Here is a 19,489-nt window from a genome sequence, read left to right on the forward strand (position 1 = left end):
CGTCAGAAGCTCGCCTCGGTCCCGATGGCCACGCCTCGATAGCAGCCGCTCAACGACAAACAGGTTCTGCAGATGCTCTAATTTGATGAGCAGCCGAGCATACAAAAGTTCCATGTCAGCCAAAGGATCGTCAAACTCTCCGTCGCGATACACGGCCGAGTCGGGAAAGCTCGCCACCATCTCCGTCTCTCGATGCCTTAACTGCCTGGCAGCTGGTCAATATGCACCCCGGGAAAAAAATTTAAAAGTAAATATGAAATATGAAATATACAAAAGCCAAGGGGCAAAGGGGCAAACCATACAACAGGGCCTCAGTCGAAGTCTCTTTCCAGTTCCCGACGGCGATTTCGATGAGCTCGTCCCGGAGCAAAGCAATCAGCAAACGGCACCGAAGGCAAGTCGCCGCGTAGAGCCCGCCCTTGCTGTTCCACCCATTTTGTCGAGCGAGCGCACCGACTCGGCAATGGCAGCCTCGCTGCCAAATAGCTCTTGGTCGTCGAGATCCAACGGCAAGGGAGTCGAAACATGACGGCGACTGATCTGCGGCGGCCTTCCCGTGAACAAAACCACCACCTTGTCCATGATGAAGACATGTGCTGCCACTCTTCGACGTGTTTCTGAGCTCAAACACGGCTCGTATGTTGGCGATGGTGATTCGGCTCGTCCGGGTCTCTGACATTGTCGGAGAAGGGCTGCAACGTGTTGTTGCTGAGCGTCATGGCAATCTCCTCTAGCTGGGAGTCGATGCGGTGCGCCGAGAAAACCTGATCCAGAACCAGATGACATGTCCCGAGAAGGGCAAGCATTGTGTATGTGTGTTGACCTGCGGGCTGATGGTGATGACGGTTCTGTCGCGCCTGTGGCTTGTGTGTCATCTGCGACTGTGAGTGAAGGTGCAGCGTGGAAGTCAAACGAGCTGCTGGTTTTATTCATTGGTGTCGCGCTCGATGGCGTTGGTTTCGAGCTGGCCTCTCTGGGGCACTCATTGCTTCTCATTAGACCTATTGTTGTGCGGGCGTTTATCTTTTGGTGTATGTTGCCGCAGATTCGTTCTAGACGAATTTTCATTCGCAGCTGCTCGGTCTGGGTACGGCGTCAAGTGGGCAGGTCAAGATTAATAAGTAAGACGACGATGATGGTGAAGCCAGACACGGCGGTGACGCGACGAATGTCAGCTCTCGCGATGCGAAAGCTAACGAATTGAAAGCGCGTATCTAGGGGGCTTACATGCTTTAAAAATACTAGACACAGGGACAGCGTCATCACACCAACAGGCTAAGAGTCAGTATTTACTCGTCGCAGCTTAAGTTGATACACTGCTCAAGATGGACACTAATGAATCCAGTCTTGTAATTGACAGCGAGCGCCATAACTTGACACGACCAGGGCTTCCAGGGCTTCTGCGATGAGCTGCAATAGGAATGAATGCGTTTTTGTTGTTTCGTGGCTAGTGATGTAGGGTAGGTTTAACTACTGTCGATACCTTCGCAGTAACTGCTGGGACAAGCCGCCATGGTACATGGTCATTGACTCGTAGCTTCTGTAAAGGGTACTGCCATTTCGATTTCATTTATTCTTTCAATATCTTGACACTCGCCTACACGGTGCATGCCGACACCGTTGAGTTTGCCAGAGTGAATAGTCACCCAAGGCATCGCTTCTCGATTTGTAGTGGCCCGGACAACACGACTATGTCGTCTTCTCAGCGACCAAAACAGCGCCCCGGACCAATCAAGCTGGCCTGTAACTACTCCATAGCTTCGAGGCACGAGACGAGTAGCCTCGCCGCAAACACGAAGAGCGTGTGCGGTGGAACCATTTCCCGCCGAGAGAAGCGCTTGTCAGAAAGCTCGTGAAAGGGAACTTGCCATGTGACCTTTGTCTTCCATGATCCTGGACTGGCAAGGTTGAGTTTTGTTTGCTTGCTTCAGGCATGCCGTTGCTCTTGGCCTAGGATCCGCCAAGACCCGCCAGAAAATATTGCTTTGCCCATGGCAAGAGTCAGTTTCTCCTCTCTGGTTGCGCAGTGTGATGCAAGAACGTTGGGCAGTGGGATTGTTTGTACATGATTGCAGGCTAATCATGGATTGGCTCTCGTTGTCCACGGTAACAACTTCTTTCGTCTCGACTTCCCGAGCACTAGTACATCAGGTAGGTAACTACTGTACCTAATGCTCTTGAACCGAGGGCGCACGGCAGGATGCCAACGGCCAGCTCCGAATGGGGTGTGGATCATTAAATTTTCAAACCACGCCTGTCTTTTGTCTGGGGAGCAGGGATCCGTGGTTGGCTGAGGAGATCATGTATTATGTGGTTGTACATGCACTGGTAGTACTTTACTATTTTACCGTTGGTGGCCTGCCTGCCGAGCTTGGGTTGCCCAGAGTTTGTTTACTCCTGAATCTTGTCGAGGGAATATCCACTGACAACCCGGGCGGCAATCCGTGGTGTCATTGAATGCTCGTGGCCGTACAGCAATGCCAATTGGTTGATTTGCCCCCGGGCCGCTTCCCAAGGCACATGTGCAAGTTTTCATAACCTGTCGTCTGCCGCTCGGGGCCTCATAAGAGCCCATGTCTTGGTCAGAGAGTTTGGTCGACGTGACGCTCCGTTACTTACCAATTAATACACAACACAGCCCCCCCGGAACCGACGATTTGGATTTAAGCTTACAGCCTCATCTATCCGAGCGTCTTGTATCGGCGCCTCTGTGGTAACCCGCCCCGATATGTAGACAAGGATGTTCAGAGTCGTTTCGTCACTCCGTGCCATTCCGCTCCACCCAAGACCTGTTTTCCGGCATCATCACCGATGTCTTATTGTGTGGCCCTTGTCACAGCCTCTGGTCCATTCGTCAATTGCATGCAGGAAGCCAAGCTTGGCCAGTTGCAGTGGGTCAATGGGGTGAGATCATTGCCAAGAGCACGCTGCACGACGTCCGTAATATATACGTACTGATTTCCCCCGTCTTTTTTTTTTTTCCTGAAATTCTTCAGTCTTTAACCGCTGAATCCTGGGGCAACGCAAAGCAAGTCGGACTAGCACGGTGCTACCTCATCTCGCGATTCACAAGGCGGAAGAAGAACAATCACACCCTGGTCCCGTCCCAAGTCTCCGGCAGTCGAAAGATGAGTGCGGAAATAGCCAGGGAGGCCGAGGCCCGTGATGTCAAGGTGCAAGAGTCGAATGAGCCCACTGAAGTGCAGCATAAGACCTTCTGGCAAGCCGCTCTACCTGTTTTTGCTTGTGGCGCTGGTCTGTTTTCAGACGGTTACATCAATAATGTCAGTGGAGGGAATTCGCGTCCGAGAGAATTCTTGCTCGCATGCTAATTCCATCAACAGGTCATTGGGTCGGTGAACACCGTGTTGGGAATCCAGTATGGCTCGTTGTACAAGGACTCACAAGCCTCCAAGTATGTTGCTGACATTGCGTTTGCTGGCACCGTCGTTGGCCAGCTGTTATTTGGCTTCCTTTCCGACCGCTGGTCTCGCTCAAACTCGCTCGTCGTATCTACTGTTATTCTCATCATCTTTACAGCCCTGGCTGCGGCGTCATATTACCGGGGCGACACGATTGGCATGTTCAATATGCTGGCCGCGTGGCGTTTCTTCGTAGGAATTGGCATCGGAGGTATGCAGAAGAAGAGCACGGCTCCTGATCAGAGTGTTGAGCTAACTACCGTCTCAGGTGAATATCCTGCTGGTAGTGTCGGATGTGCCGAGTCAACGGGTGATCTTAAAAAGGGCACAAGACACAGGTGGTTCATCCTCTTCACCAATACCATGATCAACTGTGGTTTCGTCTTTGGCGCTTTCTTGCCCTGTTAGTCTTGGCCCAGTCGTGCGTGCTCTGCTATTGATGGACTAACTTTTCGCCAGATGTCATCGCAGCGGCTGCTCACAACACAAACTACAGTGCCATCTGGAGAACAAGTCTGGGAATCGGTGTCGCCTTCCCCTTGGTCTTGCTCGTGCTTCGTATGCGATTAAAGGAGCCCGAGGAGTTCACCAAAGAAGCCATGCGTAAGCAAACACCATACGTTCTTGTGCTCAAGTTTTACTGGTTTCGCTTGCTGTGTGTCAGTCTGATCTGGTTTCTGTACAATGTTGGTGCTCCTGCTATGCATAATTCCACCGTCTTCTCAGCTAAACCTTGTCGCAGTTCTCCGTCTATGCTTTTGGCATCTACTCGTCGTCGATTCTGAGCGGTATATACGACGACCAAGCACCGTTGACTACGATATTTGGGTGGAACACCGTCATCAACATGTTTTACCTTCCTGGTTCCATCATCGGCTCCTTTGTTAGTGATAAATTGGGACCCAAATACACTCTGATTCTTGGAGTGGGCACCCAGTCAATCGTTGGGTACATCATGGCTGGTGTCTACGGACAAATCTCTAACAAGATCGCCCCCTTTGCAATTGTCTATGGCATCTTCCTGTCACTTGGTGAATTAGGCCCCGGCAATAACATTGGCTTGCTAGCCGCCAAAACCTGCGCAACCGGTGTGCGTGGCAGGTACTATGGTATTGCTGCCGCGGTGGGAAAAATCGGTGCTTTCATCGGAACTTGGGTCTTTCCTTACATTCAGGCCGCTGGTGGCAACAAAGTTCAGTCTGCGCAGTACCCTTTCTGGGTCGCATCAAGTCTCTCCGTCCTGTCCGCGGTCATCGCTTTCTTCTTCATGCCCAACATTGGTCAGGATACAATTGCAGATGAAGACATTCGATTCCGAGACTATCTAGAGAGCCAGGGCTGGGATACACGGCAGCTTGGTTTCGATTCCAAAGACACTGAAATGTCAACAGGCGAGAAGCCAGAAGCCGTTCAAAAAACGGACTAGACGTATGCTGTGCGGGCTGGCTGGCAATGACCACGCCTAGAAAAAGCCGTGTACGCTAGGTTTTCGATAGGACCTTTGAATTATGAATTCAATTGTATCCTTTTTTGCACAATCTTCATTGCTCACTAGACAACACCATCCCTTCGAAGTCGTAAGATATCATCTTGAGTGAATCCAATCTCCATGAGCACCGCCTCTGTGTGTTCACCCAATTGGGGGCCCCTTGAGCGAATAGATGGCTGGTCTTTACTAAATTTGACAGGGATTCTTGTGTTACAGCCTGATTAGCTTGAAAGCGGTTTGGCCGACGATAGATCTATGTACGCACCCAATACTTGCACTTTCCAGACTTGGCCGACTCATCCAGCACTGTCTGTATCATGTCTCTTGCAATTGTTTGCGGATGAGAAAACACCTTCTCCATTGTGTTGATGGGACCACAAGGCATGCCACTGCCTTCAATCGTGTCATCCACTCGGCAGTATTCCGCTCAGGAAATGTCGCGTTAAGAATGTCCCCAAGAATCTGCCTATTTTTCACTCTTGACCCATTGTCAATGAATCTTTTGTCTTTTACCAAGTCTTCAAGATGCAGAAGACGACATAGCGATCCAAATTGGCGATCATTAACAGCGCCAACCACAAAGTAGGAGTCTGCTGTTTTGAAGCAATCATAAGGGACAATGCTTGGGTGTGCGGTTCCCCATCTCCGAGCCTCTGGTCCAACGTTCAGCCAGGACATTGCTACATTAGCCAAAAGAGAAACTTGAGCTTCAAAAAGTGAAGGATCAACTTGTTGGCCTTGTCCCGTCACATCGCGCGACCTCGGTGCCGCCAGGATTGCTCCATGGAGATACAATCCTGTACACGTATTCGTGAGACCTACACCTGGCTTCATTGGTCTACCTTCAGGTTCGCCCGTTATGTGAAGCAGGCCTGCCTCTGCGGCAGCAATAACGTCGTAGCCAGCCCGTTTGGAGTAGGGGCCTGTCGCACCATGCCCTATGTCTTTGTTAGCAAATTTGGCATGCAGAATATGAGTACGAGCGCACCCGAGATGCTGGCATGGATTATGTCGGGTTTTACGCGCTTCACATCTTCAAAGCCAATTCGAAGCTCATCGAGCTTCCCCGGAACAAAATGATCGATGCTATGTACAATCGTCAGTGTACGTGTGCCTTCACAGCGGACGGTGCCACAGCTTGACTCACACGACGTCAGCGTGCCGGACAAGGCCCAGCAAGATATCTCGAGCTTCTGAGCGCTTGAGATTCAGAGTGAGGGATCTTTTGTTGCGATTGATTGTTGCAAAATAGGCCGAGGATTGTTTATCTCCTGCCTGCTACATGTCGTCCTCTCCGTGTGTGCGCCATCGGCGGGTGTCGTCCTGGAAGAAATGGTCAATATTTTACTACCTGTGGCTGGACGAAGGGAAGAAGACAAATTACGCCTATGGAATGTTGCTCGATTTTGATCACGTCCGCTCCATAGTCGGCCAAAATCTGGGTGCAAAATGGGCACTTGAGCACGAAACCGCTTCTCGTCAGACTTGGCTGCTATCATCTGATGTTGTCAGAAAACTCACCGCCAGAACCCTGCTCAGATCAACCACCTTAATTCCAGATAGAGGTCCACTGGTGCTTGAGTATGCAAAGTTTTGTCGATGGTGCCATCTCGGTTTAAAAGAAAATTTCTGATGCGCAAATCTCCTTGCATGGCCCAGTCTTGCCAGTCGTTCTACAGCCATGGCTTCAAACGAACAGTTTCGGTACACAGTATGTATACCTTTAATACGCCAAAATACGAGCATCAAGAGCGGTGCCAAAAAGTGCAGTACCAGAAAATCAAGCTGCGGTGTCTCCAAAACCCCTCTGGAATCTGCTTTATGCCGGCCATCATGGGGTCGGATATTTCGGCTCAGGAACCCCAGGCTTCCCCGTGTTGCCGTCCGGCCCTTCGGGTCTTGGACGGTCCCCTGAACCGCAAGCAACACAATCAGACATCAAATGCAGAAGAGTACATCAATATCCGATCTGAAAGCTGCAGTGAGCCAGCTCAAGTCTCAGGAATGCAAGACATCTCGCTGGTGCTATTCGAAATATGCGCCCCTTCTGACCGTGGCATCAATGCAGTGTTCAACCCAAGGACCCCGTCTCCTCTTCAGGCGAGCAAGACCCCAACTGCTGGCTTTCAGACCATTCAGTGCCGCGGCTAGAGCCACAGAATTTACAAACATACACTCCCGACCTTACGGAATCCCAGAAGGCTGTAAGAGAAGCCATCGGGAAGATCTGCCAAAAGTACCCAGACGAGTACTGGCTAGCAAGGGAACAAAGTAAAGAGTTCCCTGCCGACTTTTACCAAGACCTCGCCAAAGGAGGATGGCTAGGTATTTGCCGACCCGACAAGTATGGCGGGTTAGGTCTCGGCCTCGCCGAAGCCAGCATAAAGGCGGAATGCAGGCGGCATCTGCTGTCCACATCAACATTTTTGGTCTCGAGCCGGTTGCCAAATTTGGCACAGAGCAGCAGAAGAAGAGATTTCTCGAACCGCTCATGGCTGGGCGAGGGCGAGCCTGCTTTGCCGTGACGGAGCCAGACACCGGACTTGACACGTTGAAACTACAAGCAAAGGCAGTGCGCAACGGGAACCATTATGCACTCTCGGGACAGAAGATATGGATAACTACCGCTCAAACCGCGCAAAAGATTCTTATTTTGGCTCGAACCACTCCGATCAGTCGGGTCAAGAAGTCTTCTGAAGGGCTGTCACTTTTCTACACTGACCTCAACGACAACTTGCCAATCCAGATCGCTGAGATTGAGAAGATGGGTCACGGAGCTATTGATAGCAATGCCGTCTTTTTCGACGGTTGGAAGGTTCCTGCTAGAGATAGAATTGGCGATGAGGGCTATGGTTTCAGATTGATTATGCATGGTATGAATGCGGAACGCATCCTCATCGGCTGCGACGCGTTAGGCTTGGGCTACGCTGCATTGCGCAGAGCTGCAACCTACTCAAATGAGCGGGTTGTGTTTGGCAGGCCAATAGGACAAAACCAAGCAATACAGGACCCTCTGGCTGACAGCTGGATGAATCTGGAAGCAGCTCGACTCATGCTTGCCCAAGCAGCCAGGATGTACGACGAAGGGTACGAAAGCGGAGAATATGCCAATGCTGGAAAATACCTTGCTGCTGAAGCAGCCTTCAAGGTATGCGAGAGAGCCGTCATGTGTCATGGCGGCATGGGATACGCCAAAGAGTATCATGTGGAACGGTATCTGAGGGAGGTTTTGATCCCCAGAATTGCTCCCGTAACGAAGGAAATGATATGTAACTATATTGGACAACGAGTCTTGGGGCTGCCGAAATCATATTAACAACGAATTTGGGGGGTCGTCTGTCTCGAACTGAGTGGATTGGCCGGTGCTGAGTGCTTGTCTATTATTGAAGGCTCAACGTTTCGCATAGAATAGCCTACCGGGTAAAGAGGCTCGTGGTGGGTGGTGTCGACAGTCGATGTTGGTAAAAGTGTCATATTATTGGACAAGAATGACTCCTTACAGTACGGGAAGATTTGAGAGCTCCCGCAAAGACTTGCATCGCATGTAAATGAATCTCTTGATCTGATAGCAATAATCAGGACGAAATGCAACCTAACTGAAAAGACGTTCTGAAGTGATCATTTCGGATCTGAGGTCGTTGATTTCGTTCTTTGTATCTCAGTAGTACTAGTGACTGATATACAGACACACTGCTGTACGTGATCGGGATACCGCAAATTTTGTATCAATATCATGACGCGAACCCCGGAAGATGATCGATCTCTGGAATATTGACCCCCTTTGGCAAAAAGGGGAATATCAAGCATTTTACGCGGCAGGTACTGGTTGTAATGCCCGTGGTGCGTCGTGTTGCGGTCGGGGTATGTATTGCCTGGACGACTGAAAAACAATTACCAAAGAGTTTTCACCCACGGCAGAACTTGGGAAACAGAGGAGGCTCATACGTGAGGTGTATTGACGCCACGATGGCCAGGTTCCCGATGATCTGTCTTGGATGCGCCGGATGGTTGTATACAGCCACAGGCTGGTGGATAATATTGTTGACTGTTCAGCCAACTAACCAAGCCAATCACCAGGTTTTGACTGACTTGAGAACTTTTGTCACGGTGTCATAGTGTGTAGAGTATGCCTTGGCTTTGCAAGCATGCCGCCCAAGGAGTGCCCGAAGCTAGGGCACGACCTGGGTTGCTCCAATTTCACGAAGCTATACGGCGTCTTTCGGCAACTGTCCGAATGTGTAGGGATAGAATCCCATACTAACGATAGAGAGACTCTACAGTAGGTGAAACAGAAGTGTGACACAGGCCCCTTGTGTAGCACGGCTTATTATTCACGACTTGGGCATTTCCCTAGGTGGCATAATTTGGAGTTGACAGAAAACGTTGGAGACTGCAAAGAATAATGACTTGGCGAATAACAAGAGGAATTGCTAGAACACTCAGTTACCAACCACTGGTTGCGCAGATGCTCATCAAGAGTGGTGGTGGCTGATATTACTCCGCCTTGGTCGGGCTTCTTCCATGTGGTCCGTGAATCGTATAGCTCGAGCCCATCATGCGAAGTTGTAAACCCGCATACAATAGAGAAAATTACGGGGACCACACTATCTTTGTTCCAGAATTCAACATACAATACATGCACGGTGAAGCGCATTTTGAAAGATGGAAGGTGATTATAAATTCCGCCAGATATCCCGACGACCATCGTTTGCACTCTCTGTCAAGCACACACGCCTACAGCTACCAATTTTCAGAAGCTGCATTCGCCTTGTACTACTAGAGTAACCGCTAAACAGCCTTCTTTTATCATTGAAATGAAGTTCGCTGCCGTTCTTGTGGCTGCGTCTGCCGTTAGTGTTTACTGCACCACGACTACCACTGCCACTACCAGCCGGAGCTCGACTGCGACACAGACGTCTTCCTCGTCTATTCGGCGAGTTACCGCACAGGCTACGTGAGTGAAATATCTATCTTGCACCGATATAACTACTAAAGATGAGTGTACACAGGACCCAGAGTACTAGCAGACGCGTTACAGCTTCTTCTGCAGCTGCGTCAACGACTGCCAAGAAGGCCGGTGCTGCACCGAATACTGTCGCCCCTGGGGCCGGCTTGGCTGCTCTCTTGGCCCTTGGCGCCTATGTCGTCTGATTTGCCTCGGTATAAACTGGGCTTGATTGCTTTCTGCCGCCAGTGCAGCAGATGCTACGTTTGTCGAGCGTGGGTGATTAAGGTTGGGTTGATCAAGGTCATTCCGATCCGTTGCGGCTCGAGTATGGACAAATAGTCGTGGATGAAACAAACCATCATGTGAATCACACCATGTTTATCGATGTGGAAGAACGATTATATTATGTTCGTTAAACAACATTATTTCTTTCTATTGTACCTTTAATACGGCAGCACGCCAGTTTGAATGGATTGATTTAAATTTGGCAGTCTCATTATTTCTTTTTGAAAAAAATAAAAAAAATAAAAAAGAAAACCTTATATAAAGGCTGGTAATTGCAGAACTGCATCAATGATTAGCAGATGACATCAAGTGTATGCTGCTTAAAGTGTTGAGCCAATGTAATGCGTCTAAGCAGACTGCCCGAAAAAAAATATTCTGTGTGTTTTTTTCATTGAGGGATCATGTAGTCGTCCACATGGTCCAATATGCGAGTCCTTTTTCCAAGTTCTACATATACGGAGGGCAGTCATGGAGAGAAGGGCACACTTGTAAGCTCAATATTGGAGATACTCAACGACTTCCATTGATGGGTACTATTTTCCTGGTGAACATGAATCATTTTCAAGTCGTGGCATCGTGCGTGAGGAGTATGCCGTATAGTGTTGGAAAACTTTCAACATTGGCTGTACGGCATTAGCACGAGGCATTAAGATACACACACACACACAAACGCTGCTTATGTATGGACCTGCATGGTTAGCTCGATGTTAGTGTGATGGAATTTTTGTTTTGGTGGTAATGTGCTTAGGATAGTCGTGTCAGCCACCGGGTGAGTCACTCGAAGAGCAGAGTTCACTAGACACAATCAAAATTGCCAACAAATTCTGCTTTAAACGTTGTACCGGAATTTCGCTGTATTTATTGCGTGATCCCATAGACCTTATTGCTTGTACCGTGAATCGACAAACAATGGATCAGGATCAAAACACTGAAGCCGAGGCAAATTTACTGCCATGCCAGCAGGCAGCCCTAGCCAGCATGAGACGCCAGGCCAAAACTCTTGAATCTGATGCAAAAGCCGCTATTGCACAAATAGCTCGCATGTCCAATATCGAATATTTCAAGTTGCATCAGCTGGGAAAGAAGTCCGCACTCGCGCTCATCCAGACCGACCAGTCTGTTGGCGACGGCACGGTGGCATCCGCACTCCTGGAGGATGGCGTTTACCGCAACCAGTTCGAAACAGGCATTTCCAGCGGCCTTGTTGCGGCCTTTCGAGGCAGTCCTCGTGACCAGTGGGAGAACAGTCTCTTTGAAGACGCCTACAGCGATCATCGTGTTAGTCTGGCGCATAGACCAAAGTATGGAGCGCTGGACTTGGCCAACTCTGTTGACGGTCCGGCTCCTAGATTTGGATCTTGCTATTTTCTTCTCAAGCCAGCCGTCTCAAAAAAGTCGGCATTTACATCTGGCGGTTCACAGGACGCCCCCAAGCTCAGAGGGACATTAGACCTGTTCGCACCTATTCTCCAGGCCTTACTCGAAGAGTCCTTCACAAGAGACTTCATGCTCGGGATGTCTGGTATTCGCCCACCTCAAGTCGTTGATCGTTTGTGCAATTTATATGGAGCTGCCGACACACGCTCTGCTTCTCCAAGTCGCAATCTTGATCACATTATCGAGGCACAGATTCATGGAGACATTCGCCTAGCTCGTGATGTTGACACCTTGGTCGTAGATGGTGGCTTTAGGAGCACCGGGATAGGGCGCTGCTTGGAAGGCATAGGCCGCAAATACAAGTTTCCGGTGCAATATTATCAAGGCTTCAAGTTGGATGTGCAGTCGGTGCCATTGGACTTCAGAGGACCCAAAATGCCATCCCTTGCTAAGCGCGTTAACAAGGACGGCATTGTGGACACAGCGGCGATAGGGCTGACTGTTCAACATCTTACCAGAAACCCGCACGCGTGGGCAGATAGAGGAACATATTCCGAGGTTTTGCAAGAGCTTAAGCTACTATGGCATGTACTGGTGCGATATGGATAGATAGCACGAATTTCTGTTTACAGGCATCGTAGGTAAATCACAGAATCAATAAGACCCCATGCCATTTGCATTGCACTCTGGTGAAATATTAGCACATCAACTCCTTCTTTCTTGCGGCTTCAAGTGCCGACATATGTATCTTGGATGAAACAACACCGAATTATTGAAAAGTCTAGAGCGGGTTGGGGCGCACGCTGGTGATCTGTGATATGCCCAGCTGTGCGTAACGGCATCAAGATGCTGTACAGCTTGACGTCAAACACCAGTTGACGTCTGGTGGCCCATTGGATTTCGAGACCACAGACGGTATGAACCAGGGTTACAGGAACAGTCCACATCGTGCCTTCGAATTTCCTACAAGCTAGTTCTCGTCATAGTTGTAAAGATTTTCCTCCATACCCTTGATCTGGAGAGCCAGGAGCCGAGAGTAATAACGGCAGAGACCTAGATTGCCGCCATGAAACCAGAGTCCAGGATGGCCACTGCGTTGCCAGATGGTGCGCCATTCGCCTTCCTCATTGAACCCCCAGACCTCTTCCACTTTATCCGCAACGCCATCACCGAATATCTGCCTGGTATGAGACTTCATGCTTTGAAAGCCCGTGGCCAGAACAATCTCGTCAGCCTTGAGCTCCGACTGGTCGCTGAACCGAAGGCCATCTGGAAGAATCTCAGCAACCTCTAGACCCTGTTTGACTTTAATCTTGCCATCTATAATCAGTTTTGACGCCCCGACATCAATGTAATATCCTCCGCCTCTTTGAAAATACTTGAAGAACAGACCAGACTCATCAGGTCCGTTGTCGACCTTGAAGCCGGCCTTTGCCAGCCCTTGAAGCATGTCCTTATCATGGTTACGTTGAAGCTCGGCAACCTTGACCTGGATTGCCTTCAGCACGCTGTTGGGCATGCTTTGAATAATCAAGTCGGCATCCTCAACCGGGGGGCCACCTTCTGAATAAAGCCCTTTAAAGGCGATATCAGTGACAGCATATGACGAAACAACATGTGTGCTAGATCTCTGCACAACCGTGACGTCGTAGCCTTTTTCGGCAAAATCCTGGGCAATGTCGAGGGCGGAGTTGCAGCTGCCAACTACTACGGCAGTCTTGCCCTGTCTCCCTTCTTGAGCTCCCGAGAATTCGGAAGAATGGCAAATCAAATCGCCCTTAAAAGTCTCTGCCCCTTTGATCGTTGGTTGATTCTTCTTTCCAGAGTGACCCGTGGCTTGGATAATGTGACGTGGATGAAAGGTGCGTCGCTCAGTAGAGCCATCATCCGTTGTGCGCTCGACGCAGACAGTCCAGCATTTCTTGGTCTCATCCCAAGATGTTTCGGTCAATTTAGTCTTCATCCATACGTTCAGTTCCATGATATTAGCGTAGGCTTCGAACCACTGAGCCAACTTATCCTTTGGTGAAAAGATGGGCCACTGCGGAGGGAAGTTCAAGTAAGGCATATGATCGTACCATACTGGATCATGTAGGACTAAATGATGATAACGCTGTCTCCAATTGTCGCCCACTCGGTCATTACGGTCGATAATCAGAGCATTGACGCCTTGTGCCTTGAGTCTGGCTGCCGCCGTCAAACCAGCTTGGCCAGCACCTGATGACCTCTGGTCAGCAAAAGCCGAAGTGGTTGCCTGGAACAGGGATTATGTGCTAGTTTTAAGAGTCACTTACCAATGATTATCACGGCCGGCTCACTCCCGTCGTCGTAGGCGACAGCCGAGGCCCGTTTGTCTGCCCAGTTCCGCCTCCCAGGCTGTTCGCCGTGATTGACACCACGCGGGCGACCCGAAAAGGTGTTTTCAGAGTGGCCTTTCAATGACCGGAGACTGGTATAGATAGTGAATATCTTCCATTTGCCACCTTCCTGGGCCAACCGAATGAATCCTTCTCCGGTCCCCAACACTGTTTCAACGGACAAGAATGCGGTGATGCCATAGACTTTGCCTTCACCATCGAGCGGGGACACGGAGGGCTGACGAACCGGCCCTTCCTTATCAATTGTGATGTTCTTGATCCGGAATCCGTCTCTCGATTGTGCGCATTCTCTAAGAAACTCTCCAATCTGAGCAGGGCCTTGAACGGTTCTGAAGTTCCATGACAAGATTAAATGGTCTCGCCAGTATCCCTGTTTCGCAAAGAGATTTTGCGTAGCCTGGAAAGTTGGATCACTAAAGCTATCATTGAGAAGACGTATGATCTTCTCAGCTTCCACCAAGGGGTCCACGTCTCCAACAGCTTCCGGGGCTGGAAATTCAGTGACGGGAATATTCGAAGTGCCAGGCAGAGAATGCACCGTCGGTGCCCTTCCGAGGACTGCTGCTGTAGCCATTCTTGAATTGCTCCTCTTGGCGTCGCACAAGTTGCTTTCAAGGCTCAGCTTTCAGGAACGTCTCCAGTAGCTTGCCGTAGAGGTGAGGGCCACGTATATGTATTCCATGCGAAGACTGCTCTGGACCATCCGACATTGAATGCATGTGCCTCCTTTTGGCATCTCTGTGCTACGTTGGCCAGCCATCGGGATCCAAATGCGGGGTCTTGAAAGTCTTGGATGCATCACCAGATATCTGATGTTTTGCGAATCAGTGACGCCGCCACTGAGCCACAGACGGACAATTAACCGCACCACGTACGCCAGCGTTCGACCTATGATTCAATAAGAAACCTTTCCAGCCTTGGGCCGCACAGTGTCAATATTTGTAGGCGGCAACTGAAATCAACTACTCCGTACGGTCGGTACTAGTGGACAGACATACGGCGGCAGAAGCAACTGGGTTACCTAAAACACTACCGGCATCTTTGCGCCCGCACCATTCCCCCTCCATTGTATTGGCGAATCGTACTGATAGTTATCAGCGTGTCGAGTCTTGGGCTGCAAAAGTGGCGGACGTTGGGCAGCAGCATTCGTGGGTCGTACCAAAGGCGGTTTGCTTGCTTGAGCTTTCATGTGTTTTGTATATTCGATTGAGATGAGACATGTAACTGTTACACTCGAATGCAAAAAGCCGTGGCCAATTCTACGCACTGGCATTGTGTCGTCGGCCATTTAACATGGACTGTTGGGGGGGGTTGTCGCACCGCGCGGTCGCAAGTATGACACAAGGCCTCGGGGGCGACATGTCTGTCATCTAAAGCCGCGGGGGATCGTCACAGGAGAAAAAGAAAATATTCAAGGGGAAGAAATGTGTCCATCGGCATCAACGACTCGTCCACTCCACTATTTCCACGTCGCCAGGAACAGACTCATATTTACGTGCAACCATCCTGTGGCCATAGCCGAGCAACTCCCAAGGGCCAACTCCTAAGGGCTGCTACCGTTGACCCAGCCTTCTAAAACGATGGCCAGCTAGCAAATCAAAAGCTATGGCGCTGGGTCCTGTCTTGAAAAATAGCTTTTTCGGTGTCGTAAGCCCCATGCCCGTTGGTGCAGAGTGTTGTACACACATTACTTGTTGACGCCTCGCCTCCTCCCGCCGGTGCTCAGAGGCTGGATGTATGGTGCCAGGTATTAATGCCGATTTTGAAATGAAAGTGACATTCGGATCTTTTGCGCAGAGTTGGGATAGCCAGGATCTAGGTATTATCTACCGCTGCCTCCGGACCCAATTCAGAATTCCAAGTGCTCCGGCAATCAACCATTCTCGCCATGCACAAAGTATGGAGAAAGCGACGAAATGTGAATGTGCGTCTACGGTCACTTGAATCGCTCAGTCATGTGTGAAAATGGTGATTTCCACGAAGCAAGTTACGATACAACCGCTTTATACAAGATTATTCCCGCTCTCAGTTCTTGCAATCGCTCCCGTTGCGTTGCCGTCCTTTAGGAGCCACAAATATGCCTCGACGACATCTTCCACCTGTCCAATCTTCTGCGTGGGCGTAGTAGCTGCCATCTTTTCCGCCAGGTCACGTCTCACTTTGTCGTTACCCAATATCCCGGTGTCAACAACTCCAGGAGCGACGAGATTTGCACGAATCGGTGCCATATCAAGAGCCAAACCACGAACAGCGCCCTCAAGTCCGGGTGCGAGAATTCCCAGTCCGGAATTGGGCGAACCGCAATATTTCCGCCCGTCAATACAATGCTGGAATTGCGGTCGCGAGCAAGGTACCCAGAGCTGCTAAGAACCTTGGCGAGAGAAAACGGGACGGCAACCCGCAGCCGTGCAGCTTTCACGAACAACTCGGGAGGAAGGTCCTTTATTGAGGCTGAAGGAATATTATTTGCCGCTGTGTAGACAACGTGGTTGAGCTTTCCATGTATTTCCGTGGTAGACTTCAACAGTCCAAGCAAAGCTTCCTCGATATTCTCACAAGCGAAATCAGCTATTACACCGGCTACTTTTGCGGGAAGAAAGCGCTCTTTAAGTTCATCGACTACACGTTCGACCCTCCGTTTTGAAGAGGAGGCTATGGTGACCCTGCCTCCCGATGCGACGACACCCTCAGCCACCTCGAGTCCTATTGGAGAGGATCTTGCGATAATGAGAACATGGGCATTGAGGAGTTTGCTAAATTAGAAGTCATTTTTTGTAATTATAGGTAGAAACGCATTGAAGGTTTCAAGGAATCGATATAATTCACTTGATTATAAACTAAAAGTACAAGCGTTCAAGTGCATTTAATATTCCTCCCGTTGACGGAGATAGATCCAGTCCACGCCGCACGGATGGAAATCGGGCAAGCAGATGGTTGCTGTCCCGCGAACGTCTCCGTTCTGGTAAACCCGCAACTGTCAGGGATGACCTTCCGGACATAATCTCGTCACTAATACCGCGAGTCCGCCACCGGCTCCAAGTCGGGTTCAAAAAAAAAAAGACAGCGAAAGTGACTGCTACAACCGTCAGAGAAACTCCAGCACAAGTAGTCCGATGAGGATGCTGGCCTCCAGATATGCCATCAAACTTTTACCTCAATATACCTGCAGCAAAATTTATGGAAAGATGATGTGGTCTGAAGCAGAAACCGCAACTGATCCTGAGACTCGTATGCTTTACTTTTGTCAGCGATCCTATTGAACTGCCCGCTGACATTCCCTGTTTTCAGCCACAGACGAGGGACATGTTAGCGACGCAACCTGCCCATGAGAAAATCGCCCAGCATCTAGCCAGGAGTTCTGGACTGGGTAGAAAGTCAGTTGGATTTCTAAGCATGAAACTCTAGGATCAGCCACGCATATCACAATATCGTGAGCGAAGGGGCCATTTTCTTCACTTGCATCATTACAAATCCTCGCTGGAGGAGTTCGGCTTCTAGTCACAAAGACTGGACACTCGGGAACCGTGTATATAATAAATTTGCTTCTGCTCATTAGATTGTGTCCGTTGAATACATGTCATCACCAGCCGCCTGAGCAACTGAACATCAAGTCTCTGAGCTCCTAGCAGTGACCATGAAAGCTCTCGTTCTTACCCCAAAAACTCGATCTACGGAAGTGCGCGACATTCCCACTCCGGCGCCTGTGAGCTGCATAACGTCAAAGACGGCCGAGTGCAAAATGGAACGCGGGTTGCGGGTTTCCTCCAAGGAGGTTTGTATAATTTAGACGTTCAAAGTGTCCTAGTACATCAGCAACAGTGCAGCTAATCCAATCTACAGCCAGCTCTTCCGATGACGGCTCCGGCGCTTTCGCGGAATACGTCGCGGCTCCATACGATCTGCTTTGGACCGTTCCGGAGAGTCTGTCTTTTGAGGAAGCGTCTACAGTCAGCATGTGTGGTCTGTTTGATAGGTTCGGCCTCCCCAGTCCCTTCTCGACTGGTTCTACCACCACCTCTGACGACCCCATCAATGTCTTGGTCTACGGGTCGTCAACATGTCTGGGGCTATTAGCCGCCCAGCTTGTGCATAGGGTTTCGGAAAACTCGGGCCGTAGACTGCGGCTCATTGGAGTAGCAAGCTCGTCAAAACATGAGTTTCCCCGTGCTGCGCCGTAAAACTATGATTACCTGGTCGACTATCGCGAAAAAGACTGGCCAGCCCAGGTAAGAAGTGCCACGGGCGGTAGAGGTGTTCATTTCGCCCTCGACACAATCTCAGAGCGGGACACCGTTGCAAATGTTCACAGTACTTTGCGTCCGGAAGGGAAATACCACGTCCTCCGCAGTGCAAGTGGTGGAAATTTTGATACAGCCAACTTGGCAATCAAGCCAATTTGCGGTGCCGTTTGGGAAGGACTGGGTGTTGAGATCTGTTACGGAGCAGGTCTGTCTTGCCCGACCAACACGGTTGTAAGACGTTCTGCGCTGATACCTTTCGTGTATAGGAGTTTTCTTTCCTGCAAAACCTGAAGCTCGGGAATTTGCCGCAAAGTTCTTTAGTTTCCTCGACTCGGGAGCTACGAGTAACGAGGTCAAGTTGCATCCGAACCCGATTCGGAGGATGCCTGGCGGGCTGGAGCGCATTGCTCCAGATGGGTTTGCATTATTGTCCGGCCTGGTAGTTTATCGCAAAGCACCGAGCAGGTCTGAGGAATATATGAGGCCAATTAGTGCAGAGAAGCTAGTCTGTACCATTGCATAGTGCGGTAGCTTCGACAGTAAGCTCCAAAATCGCAAGTGAAAGGTAGCGCAAATAAGGAAAATCTTTGTTCATTACCAAGTTGACCAGTTTCCGCGTTTGATGGCTGGTTTCCTGCAATCACCAAGGCTGCACACGGTCTCTTAGAATGACCTTGCCAATGTCGTTATTCCGACGCCCTTCAATGACGTCCTTGACAAACTGTCCACCTATAGCAGGATCGGCAGCACTTTGCTTCTTATTTATCTGTACGCTTCCCCCTAGACCAGTAGCAAGATAGCCTGGCGAGATGGCCCATACTTTGACCCCGTCCTCCTTGAGGGTGCTATGCCACTCTCTGCGTACATTTGTTAGCTGACAATCTGGAAAAACGGGCCCATCATATCCAGCATTTTGTAATACCTCATGATCATATTCATTCCTGCTTTAGAACTACGGTAGGCAGGTATACTGATCTGTGGCGGGCCAGCCTTTGGCCAGCCCTTAGGCGGAACGCGATTGATCGGAAGATCTAGGTTTTCTGATCCAGCGAGAGTGGATGTACCACTGGTGATGAAAAGCAGTCGAGGATCGTCCTATTGGAGAAGCAGAGGTACAAAAACAGACGTCATGACTTGGGACCCTGTTATGTTGACATTCCAGGACTGGTTCCAAACTTGACGCATCGTCATGTTGCCCGTCAGCAATTGCATGACAAATAGGGCACCTGAAGCAGTTAGAATGGCGCATATTATGCCACGAAACCGTCCATATAATGTGCTCTCACCTCCATTGTTGACGAGAACATTAAGGCGCCCGTATTTGTCCTTGACCGTATCGAAGGCGGCAG

General features: G+C 50.0%; 9 protein-coding genes across 9 annotated transcripts; 5 read left to right on the forward strand and 4 right to left on the reverse strand.

Annotated features, from left to right (window-relative positions):
• Window positions 1-375: 375 nt before the first annotated feature.
• On the reverse strand, window positions 376-582 carry J3458_018001 (uncharacterized protein; the record flags this gene model as incomplete). The annotated part of the gene is made up of 1 exon (XM_066121155.1): window positions 376-582. One exon carries the CDS (start codon window positions 580-582, stop codon window positions 376-378), a length of 207 nt encoding a protein of 68 aa, XP_065973853.1.
• A 41-nt stretch (window positions 583-623) lies between these two features.
• J3458_018002 (uncharacterized protein) lies at window positions 624-806 on the reverse strand (the record flags this gene model as incomplete). Its single annotated transcript, XM_066121156.1, has 1 exon — window positions 624-806. The coding sequence occupies one exon, from the start codon at window positions 804-806 to the stop codon at window positions 624-626; it is 183 nt and encodes a 60-aa protein (XP_065973854.1).
• A 2,199-nt stretch (window positions 807-3,005) lies between these two features.
• On the forward strand, window positions 3,006-5,701 carry GIT2_3 (glycerophosphoinositol permease). The gene is made up of 5 exons (XM_066121157.1): window positions 3,006-3,284; window positions 3,345-3,633; window positions 3,691-3,825; window positions 3,882-4,108; window positions 4,165-5,701. The coding sequence occupies exons 1-5, from the start codon at window positions 3,129-3,131 to the stop codon at window positions 4,846-4,848; spliced, it is 1,491 nt and encodes a 496-aa protein (XP_065973855.1). The 5' UTR covers window positions 3,006-3,128; the 3' UTR covers window positions 4,849-5,701.
• An 809-nt stretch (window positions 5,702-6,510) lies between these two features.
• Window positions 6,511-7,062, forward strand: J3458_018004 (uncharacterized protein; the record flags this gene model as incomplete). Its single annotated transcript, XM_066121158.1, has 1 exon — window positions 6,511-7,062. The coding sequence occupies one exon, from the start codon at window positions 6,511-6,513 to the stop codon at window positions 7,060-7,062; it is 552 nt and encodes a 183-aa protein (XP_065973856.1).
• A 241-nt stretch (window positions 7,063-7,303) lies between these two features.
• On the forward strand, window positions 7,304-8,227 carry J3458_018005 (uncharacterized protein; the record flags this gene model as incomplete). Its single annotated transcript, XM_007817310.2, has 1 exon — window positions 7,304-8,227. One exon carries the CDS (start codon window positions 7,304-7,306, stop codon window positions 8,225-8,227), a length of 924 nt encoding a protein of 307 aa, XP_007815501.2.
• Window positions 8,228-11,053: 2,826 nt separating this feature from the next.
• J3458_018006 (uncharacterized protein) lies at window positions 11,054-12,130 on the forward strand (the record flags this gene model as incomplete). Its single annotated transcript, XM_066121159.1, has 1 exon — window positions 11,054-12,130. The coding sequence occupies one exon, from the start codon at window positions 11,054-11,056 to the stop codon at window positions 12,128-12,130; it is 1,077 nt and encodes a 358-aa protein (XP_065973857.1).
• Window positions 11,383-14,657, reverse strand: J3458_018007 (uncharacterized protein). Its single transcript, XM_007817313.2, has 2 exons — window positions 13,816-14,657; window positions 11,383-13,738 (listed from the first exon to the last, which is right to left on the reverse strand). The coding sequence occupies exons 1-2, from the start codon at window positions 14,471-14,473 to the stop codon at window positions 12,492-12,494; spliced, it is 1,905 nt and encodes a 634-aa protein (XP_007815504.2). The 5' UTR covers window positions 14,474-14,657; the 3' UTR covers window positions 11,383-12,491.
• Window positions 14,658-17,533: 2,876 nt separating this feature from the next.
• On the forward strand, window positions 17,534-18,077 carry J3458_018008 (uncharacterized protein; the record flags this gene model as incomplete). Its single annotated transcript, XM_066121160.1, has 2 exons — window positions 17,534-17,675; window positions 17,740-18,077. 2 exons carry the CDS (start codon window positions 17,534-17,536, stop codon window positions 18,075-18,077), a joined length of 480 nt encoding a protein of 159 aa, XP_065973858.1.
• Window positions 18,078-18,780: 703 nt separating this feature from the next.
• Window positions 18,781-19,079, reverse strand: J3458_018009 (uncharacterized protein; the record flags this gene model as incomplete). The annotated part of the gene is made up of 2 exons (XM_007817315.2): window positions 18,781-18,997; window positions 19,063-19,079. The coding sequence occupies 2 exons, from the start codon at window positions 19,077-19,079 to the stop codon at window positions 18,781-18,783; spliced, it is 234 nt and encodes a 77-aa protein (XP_007815506.2).
• Window positions 19,080-19,489: the final 410 nt, after the last annotated feature.

Source organism: Metarhizium acridum (assembly GCF_019434415.1).
Source record: "Metarhizium acridum strain ARSEF 324 chromosome Unknown scaffold_452, whole genome shotgun sequence".
Taxonomy (NCBI): Eukaryota; Fungi; Ascomycota; class Sordariomycetes; order Hypocreales; family Clavicipitaceae; genus Metarhizium; species Metarhizium acridum.